The sequence below is a fragment of the Rana temporaria genome, chromosome 3 (genome assembly GCF_905171775.1).
Source record: "Rana temporaria chromosome 3, aRanTem1.1, whole genome shotgun sequence".
NCBI classification, from domain to species: domain Eukaryota; kingdom Metazoa; phylum Chordata; class Amphibia; order Anura; family Ranidae; genus Rana; species Rana temporaria.
The window spans coordinates 144,094,265-144,116,548 of record NC_053491.1 but is presented as its reverse complement, the minus strand read 5'-3'; the positions used below and the strand labels follow the sequence as shown (position 1 = coordinate 144,116,548).

The 22,284-nt window shown below is 43.9% G+C and overlaps 1 protein-coding gene across 5 annotated transcripts in view; it reads left to right on the top strand.

Annotated features, from left to right (window-relative positions):
- LRRK2 (leucine rich repeat kinase 2) overlaps window positions 1–22,284 on the top strand; it is a 376,481-nt gene that overhangs the window by 28,579 nt on the left and 325,618 nt on the right. For all 5 annotated transcript variants that reach the window (XM_040343608.1, XM_040343610.1, XM_040343612.1 and 2 more), the window contains exons 4-5: window positions 1,121–1,206; window positions 4,736–4,845. In XM_040343608.1, coding sequence (XP_040199542.1) covers window positions 1,121–1,206; window positions 4,736–4,845 — 196 coding nt within the window. The remainder of the gene's footprint in view (window positions 1–1,120; window positions 1,207–4,735; window positions 4,846–22,284) is intronic.

The following is a 22,284-nucleotide window of genomic DNA, read 5'->3' as shown; positions in this document are numbered from 1 at the left end:
CTGACATACCACAATATGGAAGCTATTTAAAAAAAAAATTGTGTTCTAAATGCCTATTTACCACTGTCTTCAGGCCACTCTCATGCCTCGTGGCTGCTTTACATCCACAAGACAGGGCTTCTGCGGGAGGAGCTGTGATCTCCCTCTGATGCCAACTGGGGAGATCACATGGCCACTCGGCTCCTCCCGCATAAGCCCTGTCTTGTAGCTGTAAAGCGGCCTGAAGACCGCTGTAAATGGGTATTTAAAACGCTTGAGGGTCTGGCAGTGACAATTTTTTTAGGTTTTTAATGGTGTTTGGGGGGGGGGGGGGGGGGGACAGAGAGGGGGAGCTGACAGGAAGGAGTGGGTGAGGGGGAGAGAGGAGAGCAGAGGAGACAGCAGCGTATGACAGGGGGGATGCACTCTGACCACAGTGGTCAGGGCTCAGTAGCCCTGGTTATCGTGGTCAGTATAAAGAGGGCATACAGGAAATGGCAGGTTCAGGGAGTTTTTTTTTTTTTTGTTTCTTGTCCATGAATTTTTATTCTTTTTCTTTTTCTTTTTCTTTTTCTTTTTCTTTTTCTTTTTCTTTTTCTTTTTCTTTTTCTTTTTCTTTTTCTTTTTCTTTTTCTTTTTCTTTTTCTTTTTCTTTTTCTATAAAAATTCATGGACAAGAAAAAAACAAAACCTCCCTGTCATCCATAATCTACCTATGTGTACCCCAGACCCCACTTGTCCTAGACAAAGTTGTGCAGATTGGAGGTCTGTTAACCCATATGTACTATGTGAGACGATTCTCTTTTGTTAATGTACGTACTTGTGTTAAAAAAAAAAAAAAAGAAGGAAAGACAAGTACGTACATTAACAAAAGAGAATCATCTCACATAGTACATATGGGTTAACAGACCTCCAATCTGCACAACTTTGTCTAGGACAAGTGGGGTCTGGGGTACACATAGGTAGATTATTTGTTTTACTGTATAGAGGGGGGGCAGATTACACGGCACAATCACTGTGCTGTTTAATCTGCTTTACAGGACCAGGATGTGTGTTGTGTGTTCTTTTTTTTTTGGGGGGGTGGTGGGTTAACAGACTTTTTTTTTACTTTTTTTTTTTTTTTTTTTTTTTCCAACAATAGCATCGGAAATATGCAGTCGCATAAATGTTCATTCACCTCTGCTGCTTGTACTGGACTCTTATATGAAAGTCTCTGCTGTACAAAAGGTAATATTTATTATACAAATAGATAATGATGTATGTCGCTGTTGACACTTTTGAAATTTAGAGGATAGGTTCAGCTTTAGTAACATGTTACACCCATATTGATGGTGTAATATGCTGCTTTGCAGCAGCCTCACTCACCCCCTTAGTTCTCCCCTGTTATAGCAGGTGGGGATTCATCTTCCCTGCAACAGCTGTCACATTTAAAATGGGCACAGCTGTGCTCTGCCTGCACAACCACATCATTCGTTAAGAAATCACCCATCTTCCACCATGGCAGATGACTTGTAGTTCTCAATAGACTACAAGCAAGCACATTGATCACCTTGCTTGTAGTCCATTCACACTTCCTCCAGCTTTCAAACTGGAAGTCCATACAAAGATATGAATAAGTGCAGCGCTAAAGTTGATATTGAGTGGAAAAATGTTGCCAAAATCACATATCATTGGAAGTGAGAACAACAGAGGACTGTGAGGAATGTGAATGGGAATTCACTCAGCATGGGGGCAATGCTTGTAATGAGTCCATGTGTGTATAACCTAACAGGTGAATGGAAACACCGACCAGGTGCAATGAACAATGAAAAGTTCAATGAACAAATGGAAACAGTTCATAGGTATGCTTCCCAGTGGAAGGATAAAACACTTCAAACGTAATGCTGGTTCAGATAAAGAAAGTAGCAGTCATGGCTTGTCTGTAGCAATCTTCAGAAAATCATATAAAGAGGGTGGATACTCTTACCAGCTAAGGTGGACTTGCATGTTAGTACTAACATCAAGTCGGATACAGCATGGTGGTCACAGCGGACCCTGGGCTCTGTACGGATGGATCTGTGGGATGGTCTCTCCAACTGGAACGATGGAACCGATCTTTTCAGATACCTCTCTCAGGAACAGAAACCCAAATGGACAGGGCCGATGACTCATGGATCAACACAGCATGTGTGGAAAGGAAAAAAAAATGCTCCAATGGTGCAGGTCAAAAAAAACCGTGAAGGCTTTATTTGTAAAAAAATTAAACAATAAAATCACGTGAATAGTTATAAAAGGCAGTATGGGGTACTAAGCATGTTGGGTAACATGCTTAGTACCCCATACTGCCTTTTATAACTATTCACGTGATTTTATTGTTTAATTTTTTTACAAATAAAGCCTTCACGGTTTTTTTTGACCTGCACCATTGGAGCATTTTTTTTTCCTTTCCACACATGCTGTGTTGATCCATGAGTCATCGGCCCTGTCCATTTGGGTTTCTGTTCCTGAGAGAGGTATCTGAAAAGATCGGTTCCATCGTTCCAGTTGGAGAGACCATCCCACAGATCCATCCGTACAGAGCCCAGGGTCCGCTGTGACCACCATGCTGTATCCGACTTGATGTTGGTACTAACATGCAAGTCCACCTTAGCTGGTAAGAGTATCCACCCTCTTTATATGATTTTCTGAAGATTGCTACAGACAAGCCATGACTGCTACTTTCTTTATCTGAACCAGCATTACGTTTGAAGTGTTTTATCCTTCCACTGGGAAGCATACCTATGAACTGTTTCCATTTGTTCATTGAACTTTTCATTGTTCATTGCACCTGGTCGGTGTTTCCATTCACCTGTTAGGTTATACACACATGGACTCATTACAAGCATTGCCCCCATGCTGAGTGAATTCCCATTCACATTCCTCACAGTCCTCTGTTGTTCTCACTTCCAATGATATGTGATTTTGGCAACATTTTTCCACTCAATATCAACTTTAGCGCTGCACTTATTGTTTTCTGTTTATACTTGACTTTGTTTGTTTGTGTGCTGGCTGCTACATGGTCTAAATTTCTCTAACTAGCGCAATTTTTTTCCCCACATTTTTTTCATACAAAGATATGGGCATAAAGTTTTATTAAGTGTCTCCAACTTGCACCCACGATTCACTAACTTCTGTGTCTAAAAAAGCATTTTACCTTTAAAACATGTGCTATTATTATGATGATGATCCATATCCCACAGTTGCATACATTACACAGCGGACAGGAATTAATTCTGAAAAAATAGTTAACCTCGAATTCGGGCTCATTCATACTGACAATGACATACATGGGCTTATGTGTTTATAGGACATTTCTAAATGTGTCTAAATAAGTGTATTTGTTTGAAATGCTGTAATTTCACATTGCATTTACTACAGATGTGTTTTTGTTACTGGTATTTCGAGAAAATAGAAATCTGTGCACCCAAGGGCTTACTAGATGCATTGAATGTGTCTAAACAAAGGTATATGAAAGTACTGCATTTCCCCGAAAATAAGCCCGGGTCTTGTATTAATTTTGGCAACCAAAAACACACTAGGGCTTATTTTCGGGGGATGTCTTATTTATTTTTACGGTATGTACAATGATCTTAAAGTGGTTGTAACCAAAAAATAAATAAAAAATCCTGTCAGGTCAGGAGTCAGTATTTTGTCATAAAAACCATCTTAAAATCCATCATTATGTAATTTGTTTTGTAGGAATGGTGCCTGTGTGGGGTGCAGCGTGTCTCCCTTTTGTGATTTTGTTGGAAATACCTTTGTTGCAGCTCCCCTGGGTGTCGCATGGTCTGCTTGGGCTCTTCTTCTCTGCTCCGGGATCCCCGCTGGCTTCGTCCCGCTCCATGCACTGAGGAGGTGGGGCTGCTGGCAGGAGGAGGGGGGAGCCTGTGTCCCACTGGTGTTGACCCGCTTTGTGTGCTGACGGAGGAACCGCGGGAGGAGAGCGGAGGGGGGCACCGCTATCACGCTGGCGTCAGCCAGCTCCGTGTGTTGGGGAGGGGGGGGCTGTGGGCGTCAGCCAGGAGGAGAGGAGAAGACCTCCAGTGAGTCTCTAAAGGGTGTTTTGCATGGTGCAGTTACAAAGGGAGACACACACACTTTATGGCGCTGTAATCATACTGCAAGTCGGATAAAAAAAAAAAATGGTAACAGATTTTACCAGGGCTTATTTTTTGGGTAGGGCTTATATTGCAGCTCTCCCCGAGAATCATGCTAGGTCTTATTATCGGGGTAGGTCTTAAATCCTCATCTCTTCCCTCTTCTGGGTTCATTAGTTACAGAGGATATCAGGGAGGCGGATGTTTCTGTAGCTTGCAATTCCAGACATTTATGACAGTCCTGGGCTCCCCAGAGGAACAGTAGGGCCCAGGAACTACCATGGGTGGCAGCAGAAATGGGTGAAAGTGCAGCCCTTCTCACTTCTGAATAACTGATCGCCAGCTCTTATTATCAATCCTCTTGATTGCTGAAAGCTAGAGATCCTGAAATATTATCAGTATTGGAAATAGTTAATCTGTTGAGCAATTTTCTCCTTGCAAAAGTGCTTTTGTAAACCTCAGGTTTTTTCTTGTTTGCTAAGTTAAGAGTTAAGTGTTTGCTCATAAAAGACAAATGTTCAAGTTCTTTCATTTTTGGCACAGTCAATTATTCATTGTACTTCTGACTATGATTTAGAATATGGACATATGGCTTTTAAACTGAATGCTTTGCACTAATGGATTGTTTTTATGTGTTACAGGTGGGCTGGTCTCTCCTGTGCAGGTTGATAGACATTTGTCCACAAACTTTGCATAGCTTACATACTCCTCTGGATCTTGGACATGAATGGGAAGTGCTTGGTGTCCATCAGTGAGTGGCTTTATCCATATCTTATGGTCCACTTTTTGTTTCGTAAGGTCAATCTGTGGTGGGAATATGCTTTTCATGTCATTTATTATGTCTGCTTGTAGCCACTGGATGCAATTTGCTCTGCTTGGCTATTGTAGAAAGCCATACGTGTTGCATTACCCTGACTGTAATAAGCTAAAATCTATTTAATGAATATTAATACCCTTTGCACATAATTGAAAACTATACTTCGTAACTAATCTCAAAGGACTATTGAATATTCCTTATTTAATACACACAGAAAAGGTAAGATAAAACCCATGATAAACAGAACAACTTTAGTGTCCATTTACTTTTTTGCGGTATGTCAACACCCATTATGTAGCGGTGATCAAAATGAATGGGCTGTCAATGCATTTTAATGGGCTTAAAAGCAGATGATCCTTTTTTCAGTGCACTTCCATGGACTTTAATGTAGGTGCACCATCTAAGTGCACTGTAGTCCCATTAAAAATGAAAATCAACATATCATGTGCGTTACTGCAACGTGAAAATGTGAATAAGACCCTAAGTGGGTGAATGTTTTCAGGGTATAAGATGGTATCAAAAGAATATAGCAGAATACAGGCAGTCCTCGAAGTTACATTCATCCGACTTGCATATGATACTTACAAACGGAGAGAGAGAAAAGGAAGTGAGAGGAAATCTACCCCCGTAAGAGCTATCATGGGGGAAAAAGTAAAATAAAGTGGGGGGAAAAAGTGTTTCCACGACGACCCAAAATGTTTTAAATTCAGTTGTCCCTGTGACAGTGAGGTAAAATCCTCTGAACAGGGGCACAGACCGCAAACCAAAGTTACAGGGGTGTTAACCCTTCCCTATGCCACCAAAACTTGTGGGTGTTTTTGTGGGTGTCCCCACATCGTATACTACCCATTTAGCTTGAGTCAGGGCGTGCTTGGACTGGGCAGAGCAGTTCTATGCAGTCTCAAAATAAATCAAGCACCTTCCTTTATAGAGTCATGACAACCTGAATAAAATAAAGTTGACCCTGGATAGTGCTGGAAAAAATTTAACTCTGGAACCTTGGTGATCTACTCTGTGGAACGTTGCATATTGGCTGAAGACAACTCTCTCACCGTTTAGAAGGTATTTAGTGTACATGCAGCCAATGACATCACTGGTGCATGGGCTCTGAAGGAACAAAGCCCCGTACCTACGCTCTCTGACCTTGCAATTGGATCCTTTTGGAGTCTCTTGCTGGATGCGGATCTGTCTAAGCCTCCTTCTTCCCTTTACTCTGAATTGTCCCCTTTTCTCTACCTAGGATGTCCTCCCTTTTATGTTGGTGGCAACTTGATATTCCTTCTCTGTCTGAGGATGACTGGGAGGATTTCCTATTGCAATTTGTGCCTACTATATCTGCTAGGGACTGGTTTCTTAAATTTTTCTAATTATTCACTGGTTCTATTCTACACCGCAGAGGTTGGCTGTGATGTACCCTGACAGAACTGCTGACAGTCGGCTCCTACTTTCATGTCTTTTGGATGTGCCCTAGACTGCAGCAGTTCTGGTGTGGTGTTATAACTACCATCAATGGGGTTAGTGGACTGTCTCTTCTGTGTGACCCTCTAATTTTTTTTACTGGGGCTTGTAGATATGGTGGAGACCACCAAGTATGTTAAATAGTTAATATTTTTTTTTGTTTTGCTGTATACTATGCTAGAAGGGAAATACAGTGCCTTGAAAAAGTATTCATACCCCTTAATTTTCTAATTTTGTCACATTACAATAAAAAATGTAAGTGTATTTTATTGGGATTTAGATAAACACAAAGTGGCACATAGTTGTGAAGTGGTCAGATGAGACCAAAATTTTAATTTTCTGGCCTAAAAATGGAAAACTAACATTACACATCACCCTGAACACACCATCCCCACTGTAAAAACATGGTGGTGGCAGCATCAGGTTGTGGGGATGCTTTTCATCAGCAGGGACAGGAAAGCTGGTCAGAGTTGATTGGAAGATGGATAGAGCCAAATACAGGGCAATCTTAGAAGAAACCCTGTTCGAGTCTGCAAAAGACTTGAGACTGGGGCGGAGGTTCACCTTCCAGCAGGACATGACCCTAAACATACAGCCAGAGCTACAATGCAGTGGTTTAGATCAAAGCATGTTCATGCGTTAGAATGGCCCAGTCACAGTCCAGACCTAAATCTGATTGAGAATCTGTGGCAAGACATGAAAATTGCTGTTCAGACACTCTCCATCCAATCTGACGGAGCCTGAGCTATTTTGCAAAGAAGAATTGGCACACATGTCACTATCTAGATGTGCAAAGCTGGTAGAGACATACCCAAAATGACTTACAGCTATAATTGCAACAAAAGGTGGTTCTACAAAGTATTGACTCAAGGGGGCTTAATACACATGCATGACATACTTTTCGTATATTTATTTGTAAAAAAAAAAATTGAAAACCATTTATCATTTTCCTTCCACTTCACAATTATGTGCCACTTTATGGGTTATTTATGAAAGACAAATCCACTTTGCACTACACGTGCACTCGCTGTAGATCTGAGTGGGACATACAAGGAAAATAAAATACATAATTTTAGGTTGCACATGATTAGATGATAAAATCAGCAGAGCTTAGGGGAAGGAGTAACCTAGGTGTAGATTGTACTTTAAATAACCCTTGTGGAGAAAGAGCAGAAGAATGCACTCGAGTACTTTAGAAGGGATATAGGCAGACGTGACATCAAACACCTGGTCATCCATCAGGAAAGTTTCATTAAAGATTTCACAATAGTACAACAGAAACAAATACAGGTACACGTAGACCAGTAACCACAAGTGCAGTACAGAGCAAGTTTTCAATTACAAAGCCAGAGTACAAAGTTTCAGGTAGACCAACAACGGCATACATAACCCCAAAATATGAAAACTGCTAGACAGTCCTATCCCTGAGATATAACAAAGGTGCAAGGAGCGAAAGGAGAGGTAAAAAGGCACAGTTAAACAGTCAGACCCCAAGCATCAATTTTGCCATGCCACACGTTATTAAACTTATTGGGACAATTCCTACTAGCATAGGCAAGTTTAAACAATGAAAAGAAAAAATGAACCTGCGCTACAGAATTAAAAATATATGTTAAATGTGGCAGGGAAAGTATAAGATTTGCAAATGCGATTGAATGCGATTAAAAATGTGTTTAAAAAATACAAGGCAGATAGTGAAAGGGAAAACCAGTTAATTAGGTGGCTGCCTCTACTTTGATTATCCCACCTGGATGGGTTAATGAATGAATAGGAATTAGTTAGTAGATTTGGCGCCTGCCTAACAACTATAATTCACTCATGCTGGTAGTATTAAATTAGTATATAAGTTATATGAATAAAAAATAGAGTGATAAATATATTAATTCTTATGCAAACATGCAGTGAATATATTGATTGAATTCAGGTAATACGTGAAGTTATATTGAATACGTGACAAATTAATAAATAATTAATAAATAAATATTAATAGTAGATTAAATCAGTCCATGATAATTAAAGAAAAAAGTGCTTCCTGCTGAATCCAGAAAATCCTGGAGATTGCTAGGAAAAAACTGTGTCCGTGTTCCATGCATTGATACCTTCTTCTGTGCTTTGATAGCTACCACACTCACCAGATCCAGCCCCCCTCTTGGGGTGGAAAACTTTCGCAGTGTATGCCCTGTGCTGCACTCTGGCGTTTTCTCGTTCCCTGTGTTCCACTTTCAGTGTCCAACATTAAACATATGTGGAGAGAAGGGATCCCAATAGTGTGATACCGTTTTATACTTTGTACTTTATTTGGTTTTAAAAAAAGGGTACTTACAATACAGCTGGTTAAAACAGGCAGTGTTATTCAAAAACTCGGAAGTGTATGGTGACAGGGTGATCCTGCAGACCCGATCGCCGCTGGGGTCCCGCGATCGGTCCCCGGAGCTGAAGAACGGGGAGAGCCGCGTGTAAACATGGCTTCCCCGTTCTTCACTGTGGTGGCTGCATCGATCGTGCCATCCCTTTTATAGGGGGACACAATCGATGATGTCACTCCTACAGCCACACACCCCTACAGTTGTAAACACACATTAGGTGAAACATAACTCCTTCAGCGCCCCCTGTGGTTAACTCCCAAACTGCAACTGTCATTTCCACAGTAAACAATGCATTTTAAATGCATTTTTTGGTGTGAAAATGACAATGGTCCCAAAAATGTGTCAAAATTGTCCCGAAGTGTCCGCCATAATGTCGCAGTCACGAAAAAAATCGCTGATCGCCGTAGTAAAAAAAATAAAATAAAATTAATAAAAATGCAATAAAACTATCCCCTATTTTGTAAACGCTAAAATTTTGCGCAAACCAACCGATAAACGCTTATTGCGTTTTTTTTTTTTTTATTTTTTTACCAAAAATAGGTAGAAGAATACGTATCGGCCTAAACTGAGGAAATTTTCTAATAAAAAGCGCAGAGGTGATCAAATACCACCAAAAGAAAGCTCCATTTGTGGGGAAAAAAACAATTTTGTTTGGGAGCCATGTCGCACGACCGCACAATTGTCAGTTAAAGCGATGAAGTGCCAAATCGCAAAAAGGGGCCTGGTCTTTTACCTGCATTTTGGTCCAGGGCTTAAGTGGTTAAAGGAACCTATTTAGAAAATAAAAGACAAACCTTTACAACCGCTTTAAGTTGCCCTCTTCAGAGATAACTGAATCGCCTCCCTAGGTTCACTAAGATTTCCGCAGGGTGCATGCTCTTTTCCGGTTCATCCATTGGTAGAAAAGCTAATTTACGCAGACTGGCAACACCCAGATAAACATTTTTCTCCTCCTAAGAAATTTGACATTCTCTATCCTATGGAGGAGAAGTTTTCCAATAAGTGGAGTCTGCCTTCTGTAGATGCAGCTATTTCTTGTGTAAATAAAAGCCTGACTTGTCCGGTGGACAATGTACAAGTGTCTAAAGATCCTTCTGAGAAGTTGGTATCGTTACTAAAATCTTCATTCCTTTTAGCTGGCGCAGTTGCCTAACCTGCTGTAGCAGCAGTTGGTATGTGTCGGGTCCTCAAGGAACAGGTAAAACAGGGGCTGAAGGATCTACCTCCAGATCAGGTCAAATTTTGGGGGAGTTTACCTAAAGCCTTATGTTTTACAGTGGATGCCATGAGAGATTCGATTCAGTAAGCATCTCGCCTCACACTCCAGCTGGTGCATATGCGCAGAATCCTTTGGCTAAAGCATTGGTCAGCAGAAGCCCCATGCAAGAAGCTTTTGGCCAGTTTCCCCTTTCTCCAAAGATCCACTAAAGAGGATTTTTTTCAGGGGATTGGATCACTTGCTGTGTCAAGGGGTGATCACAGAAGTACTCCTAAAAGAGCAAAGTTCAGGTTTTTATTCAAACCTCTGTGGTTCCAAAACCAAATGGAGACTTAAGACTCATCCTGGATCTAAGATCTCTAAATCAGTTTCTAAACATTTGCCATTTCCGAATGGAAACGATTTGTTCCGTGGTCGCCACCTTACAAGGCAGAGAATTTTATGGAGTCTATAGACATCAAGGACGCATATTTACATGTACCTATCCATCCCGTGCACCAAAGAGTCTTAAGGTTTGTGGTAGAACATCGCCACTTCCAGTTTGTGGCTCTGCCCTTTGGTGTAGCTACCACACCCCGGGTATTTACAAAGGTGCTAGCTCCTCTGTTTGCAAATCTGAGGGCACAAGGCATAGCGGTAACAGCCTATCTAGATGATCTACTTGTGATAGAGCAGTCTGTGGCAGGATTAGATCACACTGTGCTCACCATAGTAAAATACCTGGAGCATTTAGGATGGATCGTAAACCTAAAGTCTCTAAAAGCCCAAAGAAGGGTAGAGTATTTGGGCATGATCAGACACAGCCCAAAGCAGGATATTCCTGCCAAAGCCAAGGATCAAGTCTCTTAAGGACCTGATCCACAAGGTCAAGGCAAAGGAGCGTCTATTCGCCTTTGCATGAGGCTATTGGGGAAGATGGTGGCCTCCTTCGAGGCTGTCCCTTACGACTCAATTTCATTCGAGACTACTTCAAGGCAGTATCTTAGTCGCCTGGAACAGGAAGATCCAAGCTCTGGATTTACCCCTGCGCCTGTCTTCACAGGTGCACCAAAGCTTCACTTGGTGGTTAAAAACCAAGAACTTGCGGAAAGGAAAATCCTTTCTCCCAATCACCTGGAAAGTGGTGTCTACGGATGCCAGCCTATCGGACTGGGGAGCAGTGTAAGATGAAACTTCTGCCCAAGGGACCTGGGCCAAGACTGAAGAGAACCTGCCCATCAACATACTGGAGATTCAGGCAGTATACTTGGCCCTCAGAACCTGGACACACAGGTTACAGGGCCACCCTGTTCGGATTCAGTCCGACAATGCTACTGCAGTAGCTTGCATCAATCACCAAGGAGGCACCCGCAGTCAGGGTGCTCAGAAGGAGGTGAATCGGATTTTGGCATGGGCAGAAGATCATGTTCCTTGTCTCTCTGCAATCTTCATTCCAGGGGTAGAAAACTGGCAAGCGGACTATCTGAGTCACCAGCAGCTGTCGCCAGGAGAGTGGTCTCTCCACCCCGATGTCTTTCAGGCCATATGTCAGAAATGGGGGACCCTCGATGTAGACCTGCTAGCTTCCAGGTTCAACAGGAAGTTGGACAACTTTGTATCCAGGGCGAGAGATCCTCTAGCCTACGAATCGGATGCTCTAATAATTCCTTGGAATACATTTTTACTGATCTATGCATTTCCTCCGATCGCTCTCTTGCAGAGGCTACTTTGCAGGAATTCCATTAATCCTAGTGGCCCCAAATTGGCCCAGAAGGCCCTGGTATGCCGAGATCAAGATGGTGGTAGGAAGACCTTGGAAGCTTCCGCTTCGTCACGACCTGCTGTCATAGGGCCCAGTGTTCCATCCTTCCTTACAAAAGCTAAATTTGATGGTCTGGCTACTGAGACCCACATTTTGAAGAAACGAGGGATCTCGGGTCCAGTTCTTTCTACACTCATGAATGCTAGAAAGCCAGCCTCCAGGCTTATCTACTATAGAGTCTGGAAGGCATATGTTTCCTGGTGTGAAACCAAGAAATGGAATCCTCGGTTTGCCTATTATGATGCATTGAGGAGAGAATGGGGCAGAGGGATATATTGGAAGCAGCTATAAGATGTCTGTTCCAGGCGAGGTAATTGATGGCACTAAAATGGCAAGCACAAAATCCACCCACAGTAGCGGAATGACTTAATGTAATGAACAGCACAATAGGGAAGAAGAGGGGAACATGGATTAGACGTGGTAACCTTAAAAAATGTAATGCAATATGGGAGCACTGGTTATGTAAAATAGGCCACTCACTTTAATTAAGGAAAGACTGGTAAAGAACAATTTAAGGAAAAGAACAGGATTAAAAACGTGTATGCACTTTAAAAGTAAGATGGGAGGGAGGGGAGGGGAGGGTTGGGATTGATGGGTATTTTTAGCTTTTGTAATTAATATTTTGTATGCACATAAAATGCACTGAGTGTAAAATATGGATTTATATTTTCTGTTTTGTATTTGTATGGAAACAATAAAAAAAAGTATTGAATTTAAAAAAGAAATGGAATCCTCAGAAGTATGACATAAGTAGGATTCTCGCCATTTGCCAGTTAGGAGTGGATATGAGATTAGCCCTTTGAACCGATATTTGACCCTTGATGGTACTATTGGTCTTTTTTCAAAGACCGCTGGCATCTGATTTCCTAGTTCGGACTTTCATTCAGGGGGTACTGTGGATCAATCCGCCGGTCAAGTCTCCCTTATGCCCATGGGATTTGAATTTGGTATCGTCAGTGTTGCAAAAGCAAGGTTTTGAACCTATTCGCCATATTCCTTTGATCCTTTTGAGCAGGAAATTGGCCTTTTTGATTGCCATCTCTTCTGCTATGAGAGTATCAGAATTAGCAGCTCTTTTTTGTAAAGAGCCTTATTTAATTTGTCACAAGGACAGAATTGTTCTACGACCCCATCCTACCTTCTTACCAAAGGTGGTGACGGCGTTTCATTTGAATCAAGATATTGTAATGCCTTCCTTTTGTTTTCCTGATCCGCAGACAGCAGAGGAAAAGTTATTGCACTCGCTAGATGTAGTGAGAGCAGTAAAGGTGTATCTGCAGGCAACCCCTCAGATACGTAAAATGGAGGTTTTGTTTATTTTGCCAGATGGTCCCAAGAAGGGACAAGCGGCATCGAATTCCACCATGCCAAGGTGGATTTGACAAGTAATTATTCAAGCTTATGGTTTAAAGAACAGGATTCCTCCTTTTTCTGTTAAGGCGCACTCTACCAGGGCGATAAGTGCTCCATGGGCAGTGCATCACCAGGCTTCAATGGCTCAGATTTGTAAAGCTGCTACTTGGTCTTCAGTCCATACATTTTCCAAATTCTATAAAGTGGACGTGAAAGGACATGAGGATGCCGCCTTTGGGTGTAGTGTGCTGCAGGCAGCAGTATAGCAGTATAGGGCTTCTTGTCTGTAAAGCGGCCTGCTTGATCTGTACCCTTCATTTGAGCATTGCTCTGGGATGTCCCATTATGTACTGACTGGCTCTGTGTCCCATGGTGTACGATAAAGAGAACCAGGATTTTTAAAACGGCTTGCCTGTAAAATCCTTTTGTTGGAGTACACCACAGGACACAGAGGTCCCCCCCTTCTTATGGGATCCTTACTGCTTTTCTACAAAACTGAGGTACTTCCCTGATGGAAGGGGTTATATGGAGGGGAATTGTCTTCAATTGGTTGTGCCAGTGTCCAATAACCGCTGAAGACCCTTAACCCATTATGTAATGACTGGCTCTGTGTCATGTGGTGTACTCCAAGAAAAGGATTTTTACAAGTAAGCTGTTAAAAAAATCTTATTTCACTCATTAAAATGCAAATCAATTTATATATTTTTTTTAAGGTTTTTTCTGGATATTTCTGTTGTTATGTCTCTCACTGTTGAAATAAATCTACGATTAAAATGATAGACTGATCATTTGTCAATGGGCAAACATACAAAATCATCAGGGGATCAAATACATTTCACCTCACTGTAACCTAACGTAACGTGCTTCAAAAGTGAACTTGACCTGTAACCTTAATGAGGATATTGTCCTCCCTTCCCTCTGTTCTCTCTTGATGCACGCCATGGAGATTTTGCTCAATTGCCTGCATGTGGTCAGAACAGTTAGGGTTTACTTGACTGTAACATCTTCTTTCAGAAAAAATACCCTTTGTCCTCCCTGAAGGTCCTAAGGAGGAACATTTATGCTTCCTATTCCACCATAGCCAGATGACTTGGCTAATTTTTAAGGCTTATGCCCTTCAAGGAAAGTTTTTCCTCCATTTCTTATCTGGGACCACTGCACCATTTTTGTTGGAGTTTTTTTGGCTCTATCAGCATCACCCATTCAAAGGCTGCCCCCTTTTATTTTGGTCATACTTAAAGGTTTACCGAGTCAGCTGTCCTCTGAGTGTTTTGGGTCAGGGAGGTTTTAAAACAAATACAATTTTTTGATCATACATCATGGGACACAGAGCCTTAATTACTTAATGGGTTATGTAGTCACCACAGGTGATTGGACACTGGTTAACCCAATTTAGAATTGAGTTCATCCACTATATAACCCCTCCCAAATGGAGAGTGCCTCAGTGTTAAGGTGGTTGGTCACGTTCAACATGTGCTAAGAAGAAAAATGTTCGTTTTCTCTACTAAAACCCTATGTAAACCTGAAGGTTGGCACAACTTGTCTGCCGTGATGGGTAAAAGCTGGAACTACTTTTGTAGCTTTCCTGTGGCGTGGATCAGGAAGATAATTTTTTTTATATTTATGTATTATCTTCCTGGAGTATGATGTCTTTCCTGGTTTTCACCACTGGAGGTAGTAAGTGCAAACTGGTGTTTTCTTGCATAGCCTTCCAGGATATACATGCGCAGTGAAGTCAGTCATAATAAACTCCACTCACCTCCTTCCGCTGCAGGCCCTGCCACGATACGCATGCAGGGGTCCTCAGATGCCCCCGGTAACTCTCTCCCGCTTCCTCGTCTCCTAGGGGCCGCAATGCGCGCTCGCCTAAAGTGATTGTTTGCGGAAAAAAACGTTCATGCCAGAAATCGTTTCTGATGGGTGGAGACATGGATAGGGGGAGGGCCCAAAGTGGTTGCAGTGTCCTTGTGCAGGCGCCAAGAGGCTGGTTCTAAAGCCCAGCACGCCAGAGCCTTCTGTAAGCAGCATGGACACAGAGCTGTGGGCTGTAAGTATCCCTGTGGATTGAACCAGGCAAACCTAAGACTCCTACTCGGCATCATGTTGTGCAGTGAGCTGATATGTTTTGTGTATTATAAGACTATAGCACAACAGTGATTGCATTTATATATTGTGGATAGCACTTTTGCTTTGCAGTAAGGACTATGTCTCCTAGAAGAAGGTCTAGGGCAAATTAAAAAAGGCACCAGAAAATCCCCACGTACGGCTAAGGATACTGAGCTTGCCTGCAGTTTACCACCCTCCTATATTAGCCTAATAGCAGCATCACAGAATGAGCCCCTGTCTGGTTTTGCAGCCTCTCCTGTGGCAGCTTCTGTATATGTCACTGAGGGTGCTTTTAAGGTGGCTATGGATGGCCTGGAAGGAAGAATTGCTAATGTTTCAACCTCCTTGAGAAATAGCAGAAAACTGGGGAAGATCCCCTTCATCTGCTTTGGCTCTCTCATCAGATGAGCCTTCTGAGGGTGAAAAATCCCTCTCAGGAGATGAGGATCATGGGCAGTCTGAGGCCTAAGAGGATGGGAGGTTTCCTGCAACTTCTCAGTTGCTAAAGATGCAGGTGCAATATTATGCAGAGATGGTGCGTGCCACTTACAAATTGCCTCCAGTTGAATCTTTTAGGCCCTCTATTTTCCTCTGGGATCTCGGAAGTCCCCGCAGGCTGCATGCTCCTTTCCAGTTCATCCCTTGCTGGATAAACTGATGTATGATGACTGGGTTCGCCCAGACAAACTGTTTTTTCCTCCTAAGCAGTTTTCCCTCCCTTATCCTATGGAGGAAGGTTTCACCAAGAAATGGGGGATATCTGCTATTGATGCAGCTATTTCTTATGCAAACAAAAGCCTGACCTGTCCTATTGACAATGCGCAGGGTTTCAAGGATCCAACTGATAAAAGCTAGAATCCCTATTAAAAGCCTCCTCTGCCTTGGCTAGGGCTGTAGTACAACCTGCTGTTGCAGCCATTGGTGTATGTCAATTCCTCAAGGAACAAATGAAGCGGATGATTAACCTCTTCCCTTCTGAGGAGATTGAGGTTTATGAGGACCTTCCTAAAGCCTTGTGCTTTGCGATTGATGCGATTATGGACTTTGTCCATATCTCGCTTGAATATCCTGCAGGTACACATGCACAAGTCCCTTTGGTTAAAACATTGGGAGGCCGAGGCTTCCTGCAAGAAATACTTGGCAGCGTTCCCCTTTGGGGGCGAGCCCCTTTTTGGAGATGACCTGAATAAATACATCCAAAAGATTACCGGTGGCAAGTCTACCCTTTCGCCGGTTAGAGTAAGCGTCCCTCATTTAAACGTACTCTTTCTCCAGCCCCTGGAGCCTCAGCCTCCAGGCAGTGGCGACAGCCACACCAGTCTAACACTAGGGGAAAAGCCCAGAGCCAAGCCCAAGGGCAAAAAATAATTTGGGGTTCAAAGTCTCTAAACGGACCCCCAAAACTTCCCTATGAAGGCATGCCCCCGCTCAGCTGAGTGGGGGGAAGGCTGCTGCTTTTCGCAAATGCCTGGCGGGATAAGATTCAGGACAAGTGGGTCACCTCCACAGTGTCCTCCGACTACAAGCTGGAATTCAGAGAACTTCCGCCACCCTGTTTTCTGAGATCAAGAATTACCAAAGATCCAGAAAAAAGAAGGCTTCTACTATTGGCCTTGGAACATCTGTTGTCCCAAGGAGTAATCTTGGAATTAGCCCCATAGGATCTGGGGTCAGGATTCTATTCAAACCTGTTTACGGTTCCAAAACCAAACAGACCTATCCTAGATCTAAAGAGTCTGAATCAGTTTCTGAACATTCGCTCCTTCCGCATGGAGTCTGTTCTAGAGGTCGAACGATATGGGTTTTTCTCTGGCCGATGCCGATATTTAGAATTTGGGGCGGCCTATGGCCGATATATGATGCCGATTTTTGCGGCCGATATTTTGGGCCGATTTTTTTTTTTTTTGGTTTTTTGGCAGGTGGCGCTAATTGGCACTGGCAGGTTGCACTGGATGGAACCAATTGGCAATAGCAGATGGCACTGGCAGGTGGCACTGGTTGGCACTGGTTGGCACGTGGCACTAATTGGCACTGGCAGGTGGCACTAATTGGCATGTGGCACTGGATGGCATTGGCAGGTGAAACTGGTTGGTACTGGCAGGTGGCACTAATTGGCAATAGTTAGCACTGGCAGATGGCACTGGTTGGCACTGGCAGGTGGCACTAATTGGCAGGTGGCACTGGATGGCAATAGTTAGCACTGGCAGATGGCACTAGTTGGCACTGGATGGCATTGGCAGGTGGCACTGGATGGCATTGGCAGGTGGCACTGGATGGCATTGGCAGGTGGCACTGGATGGCATTGGCAGGTGGCACTGGATGGCATTGGCACTGCCAGGTGGCACTGGATGGCGTTACTACTGGCAGTTGGCACTGGATGGCATTGACAGGTGGCACTGGATGGCATTGACAGGTGGCACTGGCTGGCATTGGCAGGTGGCACTGGCTGGCATTGGCAGGTGGCACTGGCTGGCATTGGCAGGTGGCACTGGCTGGCATTGGCGGGTGGCACTGGCTGGCATTGGCAGGTGGCACTGGCTGGTTGGCATTAGCAGATGGCACTGGCAGGTTTCACAGCACATAATGTAGCTGATATTGTGTGAAACTCTCTCTATACAGTTTCACATGGTGCTGCAGAGAGAGGAGCTCAGATTCATTGTGATGTTGAAGGTGGGCGGGACCCGGGTTGGGCGGGACTCAGCTGTCCAACACCAGCCAATGGGATGAGATCATTGGCTGGATAGCTGTCCCGCCCACCTTCAACATGACGATGAATCTGAGCTCCCCTCTCTCTGCAGCACTATGTGAAACTGTATAGAGAGAGTTTCACACATTATCAGCTACATTATGTGCTGTGAAACTGTGAGAGCAGAGAGAGAGAGAGAGAGGAGCTCAGATTCATCGTGATGTTGGAGGTGGGCGGGACCCGGGGTGGGCAGCTATCCAGCCAATGATCTCATCCCATTGGCTGGTGTTGGACAGCTGAGTCCCGCCCACCCCGACATCAGTCCGACAAGTCCATTCTCTATCTCCTTAGTGTTTCACACACACTGCACTGCTCTGCTCTGCTCTCCTTCCTTCTCCACACTCTGCTGATGCAGATCTGCTAAATATCGGCCACATTTGGATAATAATCGGCCGATGCCGATTTATCCAAAGTGACTGAATGTCGGCCCGATATTATCGGTCAACCTCTAGTCTGTTCGTTCAATAATTCCCACCCTTCAGGGAAGGTAATTCCTGGCATCAATAGACCTCAAAGATGCATATCTGCATGTGCCAATATTTCCCGCTCACCAAAGATTCCTAAGGTTTGCGGTGGATCAGCTCCACTTTTCAGTTTGTGGCCCTTCCTTTCGGGCTGGCTACAGCACCTCGAGTATTCAGCCGTTTGCTAGGTCCACTATGTGCACAGCACAGTGGAATATTTAGAGTACCCAGGCTGGGTCTTCAATTTGGAGAAATCTTCCTTGCAGCCTCAAAGAAAGCTAAAGTACTTGGGCATGATCATAGACACATCCCTAAGCAAGCCAAAGTCAAAAGCCATAGGAGACTTGGTCCGAGTGGCAAAGGCAAAGAGAAGGCCTTCCATCCGTCCTTTGCATGAGATTGTTGGGGAAAGATAGTAGCCTCGTTCGAGGCTGTCCCTTACACCCAGTTTCACTCAAGACCGTTACAGGGCAGGATTCTGTCAGCTTGGAACAAGGATGTTCAGGTCCTGAATCTTCCTATGGTCTTATCTCCAGGGGTATGCCAGAGCCTCAATTGGTGGTTGCTCCCCCAAAATCTGTTGGAAGGGAAATCCTTCACTCCAGTTACCTGGAAAGTGATAACCACAGATGCCAGCCTTCTAGGCTGGGGTGCAGTGCTAGAAGCATCTGCCCAGGGAAAGTGGTCCAGTGCCGAAAAGCTCCTACCCATCAACAATTTGGAGATTCGGGCAATTCATTTGGTCCTCAAAGTTTGGTCTTGCAGACTGCAAGGCTGGCCTGTTTGGGTTCAATCCGACAATGCTACGACCATAGCCTAAATCAATCACCAAGGAGGCACCAGAAGTCTGGATGCCCAAAAAGAGGTGAATCGCATCTTGGCCTGGGCAGAAAGGCATATTCCTCGCCTATCTGCAGTCTTCATTCCAGGGGTAGGAAATTGGCAGGCGGATTTTTTAAGCCACCAGCAACTGAGTCCAGGAGAATGGTCTCTACACCCCGACATATTTCAAATCATATGTTAGAAATGGGGAACCCCAGATGTGGACCTGTTGGCTTCCAGGTTCAACGCAAAACTGGACAGTTTTGTGTCAAAAACAAGAGCTCCCTATGCTCAAGGCTCAGATGCTCTGACAATCCCCATGGGATCGGTATTCCCTGATTTATGAGTTCGCTCCTCCCACGATTTCTTCAGAAGGTCAAGAAGGAAGGAAAGTCTGTAATTTTGGTGGCCCCGGAGACCCTGGTACGCAGAAGTCGTAAGGATGGCAGTAGAAAGACCTTGGATTCTTCCATTACTATCCACCCTGGTTAATGCTAGAAAGCTGGCCTCCAGGCTCATCTACTACAGATCTGGAATGCATATGTTTCCTGGTGTGAACCCAGAAGGTGGCATCCTAGGAAGTTTGCCATTAATAGAATTCTTGCCTTTCTTCAGTTGGGCTTAGATATGAGTTTGGCCTTGAGCACTATCAAGGGCCAAATCTCGGCTTTGTCGATATTCTTTCAGAAACGGCTTGCTTCTCATTCCCTAGTTAGGGCCATTGTTCAGGGTGCACTGCGGGTTAAATCCCCTTGTTAAGTCTCCCGTGTGCCCATGGGATTTGAATTTCGTATTGTCTGTTTTACAGAAGCTACCTTTTGAACCTATACACCAGATTTCTCTAAGTCTGACACAGAAACCGTTTTTTCTTGTAGCCATATCCTCGGCTAGAAGCGTATTGGAATTGGCGGCTCTTTTGTGTAAAGAACCGTATATGATTATTCATGAAGACAGGGTGGTGCTACTGCCTCAACCGAAATTTCTTACCTAAGGTGGTTTCAGGTTTTCATCTGAACCAAGATATAGTCCTACCGTCTTTCTTTCCAAATCCACAGTCTGCAGAGGAAGAGTCTACACTCTCTAGATGTTGTAAGAGCGGTAAGGGTTTATCTGCAAGCTATGGCTCAGATAAGGAAGACTGATTGGGCCTTGTGGCAGAATGAACAGACAAAGAATGGCCAGGCAGCGTCAAGATCCACTATTGCAAGGTGGATTCGACAAGCTATTATTCAGGCCTATGATTTAGAAAAGAAGATCCTTCCCTTTCAGGTGAAAGCGCACTTGACTAGAGCAGTTGGTGCTTCATGGGCAGTGCATCACCAGGCCTCCATGGCTCAGATCTGTAAGGCTGCTACTTGGTCTTGGTCCATACATTTACCAAATTCTATTATGTAAGAGGTTACGAGGATGTAGAGTGCTGCAGGCAGCAGTATAAATCCTCTGGCTCGATAGTGGTCTTATTCTGATCTGTGTCTCTCTCCCCTCTAATTTTAGTATTGCTATTGGACATCCCATTAAGTAATTAAGGCTCTGTGTCCCATGATGTATGACCAAGAAAATAGGATTTTTTAATACAGCTTACCTGTAAAAATCCTTTTCTTGGAAATACATCATGGGACACAGAGCTCCCACCCCTCTTCGGAGTTTAATGTGGAACACTTATTGCTTTGCTACAAAACTGAGGCACTCTCCATTCGTGAGGGGTAATATAGGGGAGGAACTCCATTCTAATTGGGTTAACCAATGTCCAATCACCCGTGGTGACTACATAACCCATTAAGTAATTAAGGCTCTGTGTCCCATGATGTATTTATTTCCAACAAAAGGATTTTACAGGTAAGCTGTATTAAAAATTATTTTTTTTTTTACTCTAGTTACCTGTCCAGGACAGCACTAGAAAGAGACTCCACCTCCGGAGGCAGGAAACGCAAAGGGTTAAATCCATAAAGGGTGGCTACTGTCCCTCTTTTCCAGGCTTTTGTGTTTCCTCCACCGGAAGAGGAGGCGGGTTGGAGCTCCGGTTCCCCCCCAGAACTTAGGAAAGCTGCCTAGGGAGGGAGGAAGGTCTGCTGTACCTTGCGGGGTATGGGACAGATCCTGGGTCCCCCGGTGAGGCTAAAGGCAAGCTAGAACCGGTCCTTGCCTCCAGATCAGCCTAGGGAGGGCTGTACACTCCCTGCACGGGCTCGCAGCAAAGGGAATTTAAAAAAAAAAAAAATTCTGCTGGCTGCATACTTGAAGACTAAAAAGGGATCTCGGTCATCTCATTTAGACTACCTTTTATTTTTTACTCCCTCCTCGCTGCAACTACAAGGGGATCTGTGGTTGGCCATTTTCTTTCTGGAAGATCTGGGGTGGTTGTTAAATGAAGACAAATCAAACCTGACCCAGGCTGAGGCTTTGCTATACATGGGGGTTCTTGGTGAACTCGGTGACGCAGGTTGTCTATCTCAGAGGAGAAGGTAGAAAAAGTAAAGGTGACGGCTGCCTTTTTTCTGAACAATCTGGCAGTATCTGCCTGTTCAGCCATGTCGAGTCTAGGTCTTCTGGCAGCAGCAATACCGTGGGCAAGGGCTCATTTTAGGTGTCTCCTGGCCAATAGCCTGAAAAGCTGAGATGGGACACTCACTGGATGTGGCCTTCCGCTTATCCTGAAGACGAAGAGGTCTGTGTGGTGGTGGAGGAACAAAAAACCTTTTGCAGGGTCTACAGTGGTCTTTTCAGGTGTCCGTCCATATCACCATAAGGACAAAAGGGGGCAGCCCAGGGACTTTAAATGAGGTTAGAGAGGTTTAGCCAATGTTCACAGCGAACAATGAGACCAAATCAATTTATTTTCAAAGTGTTATGTAACGGAGCGGCAACGACCATGATTGTGAGTTACTCGGCATAATGGCCAATGTACACAGCATTGGTGAAAGTAAATATGTAAAGATTTATTACAAATGTTATACATCAATGAGCAACAATAAAACTTGAAAGTTGCAGGGCCAGTGGATACACATATACAATAAAACAAACTAGAAAAGATACAATTT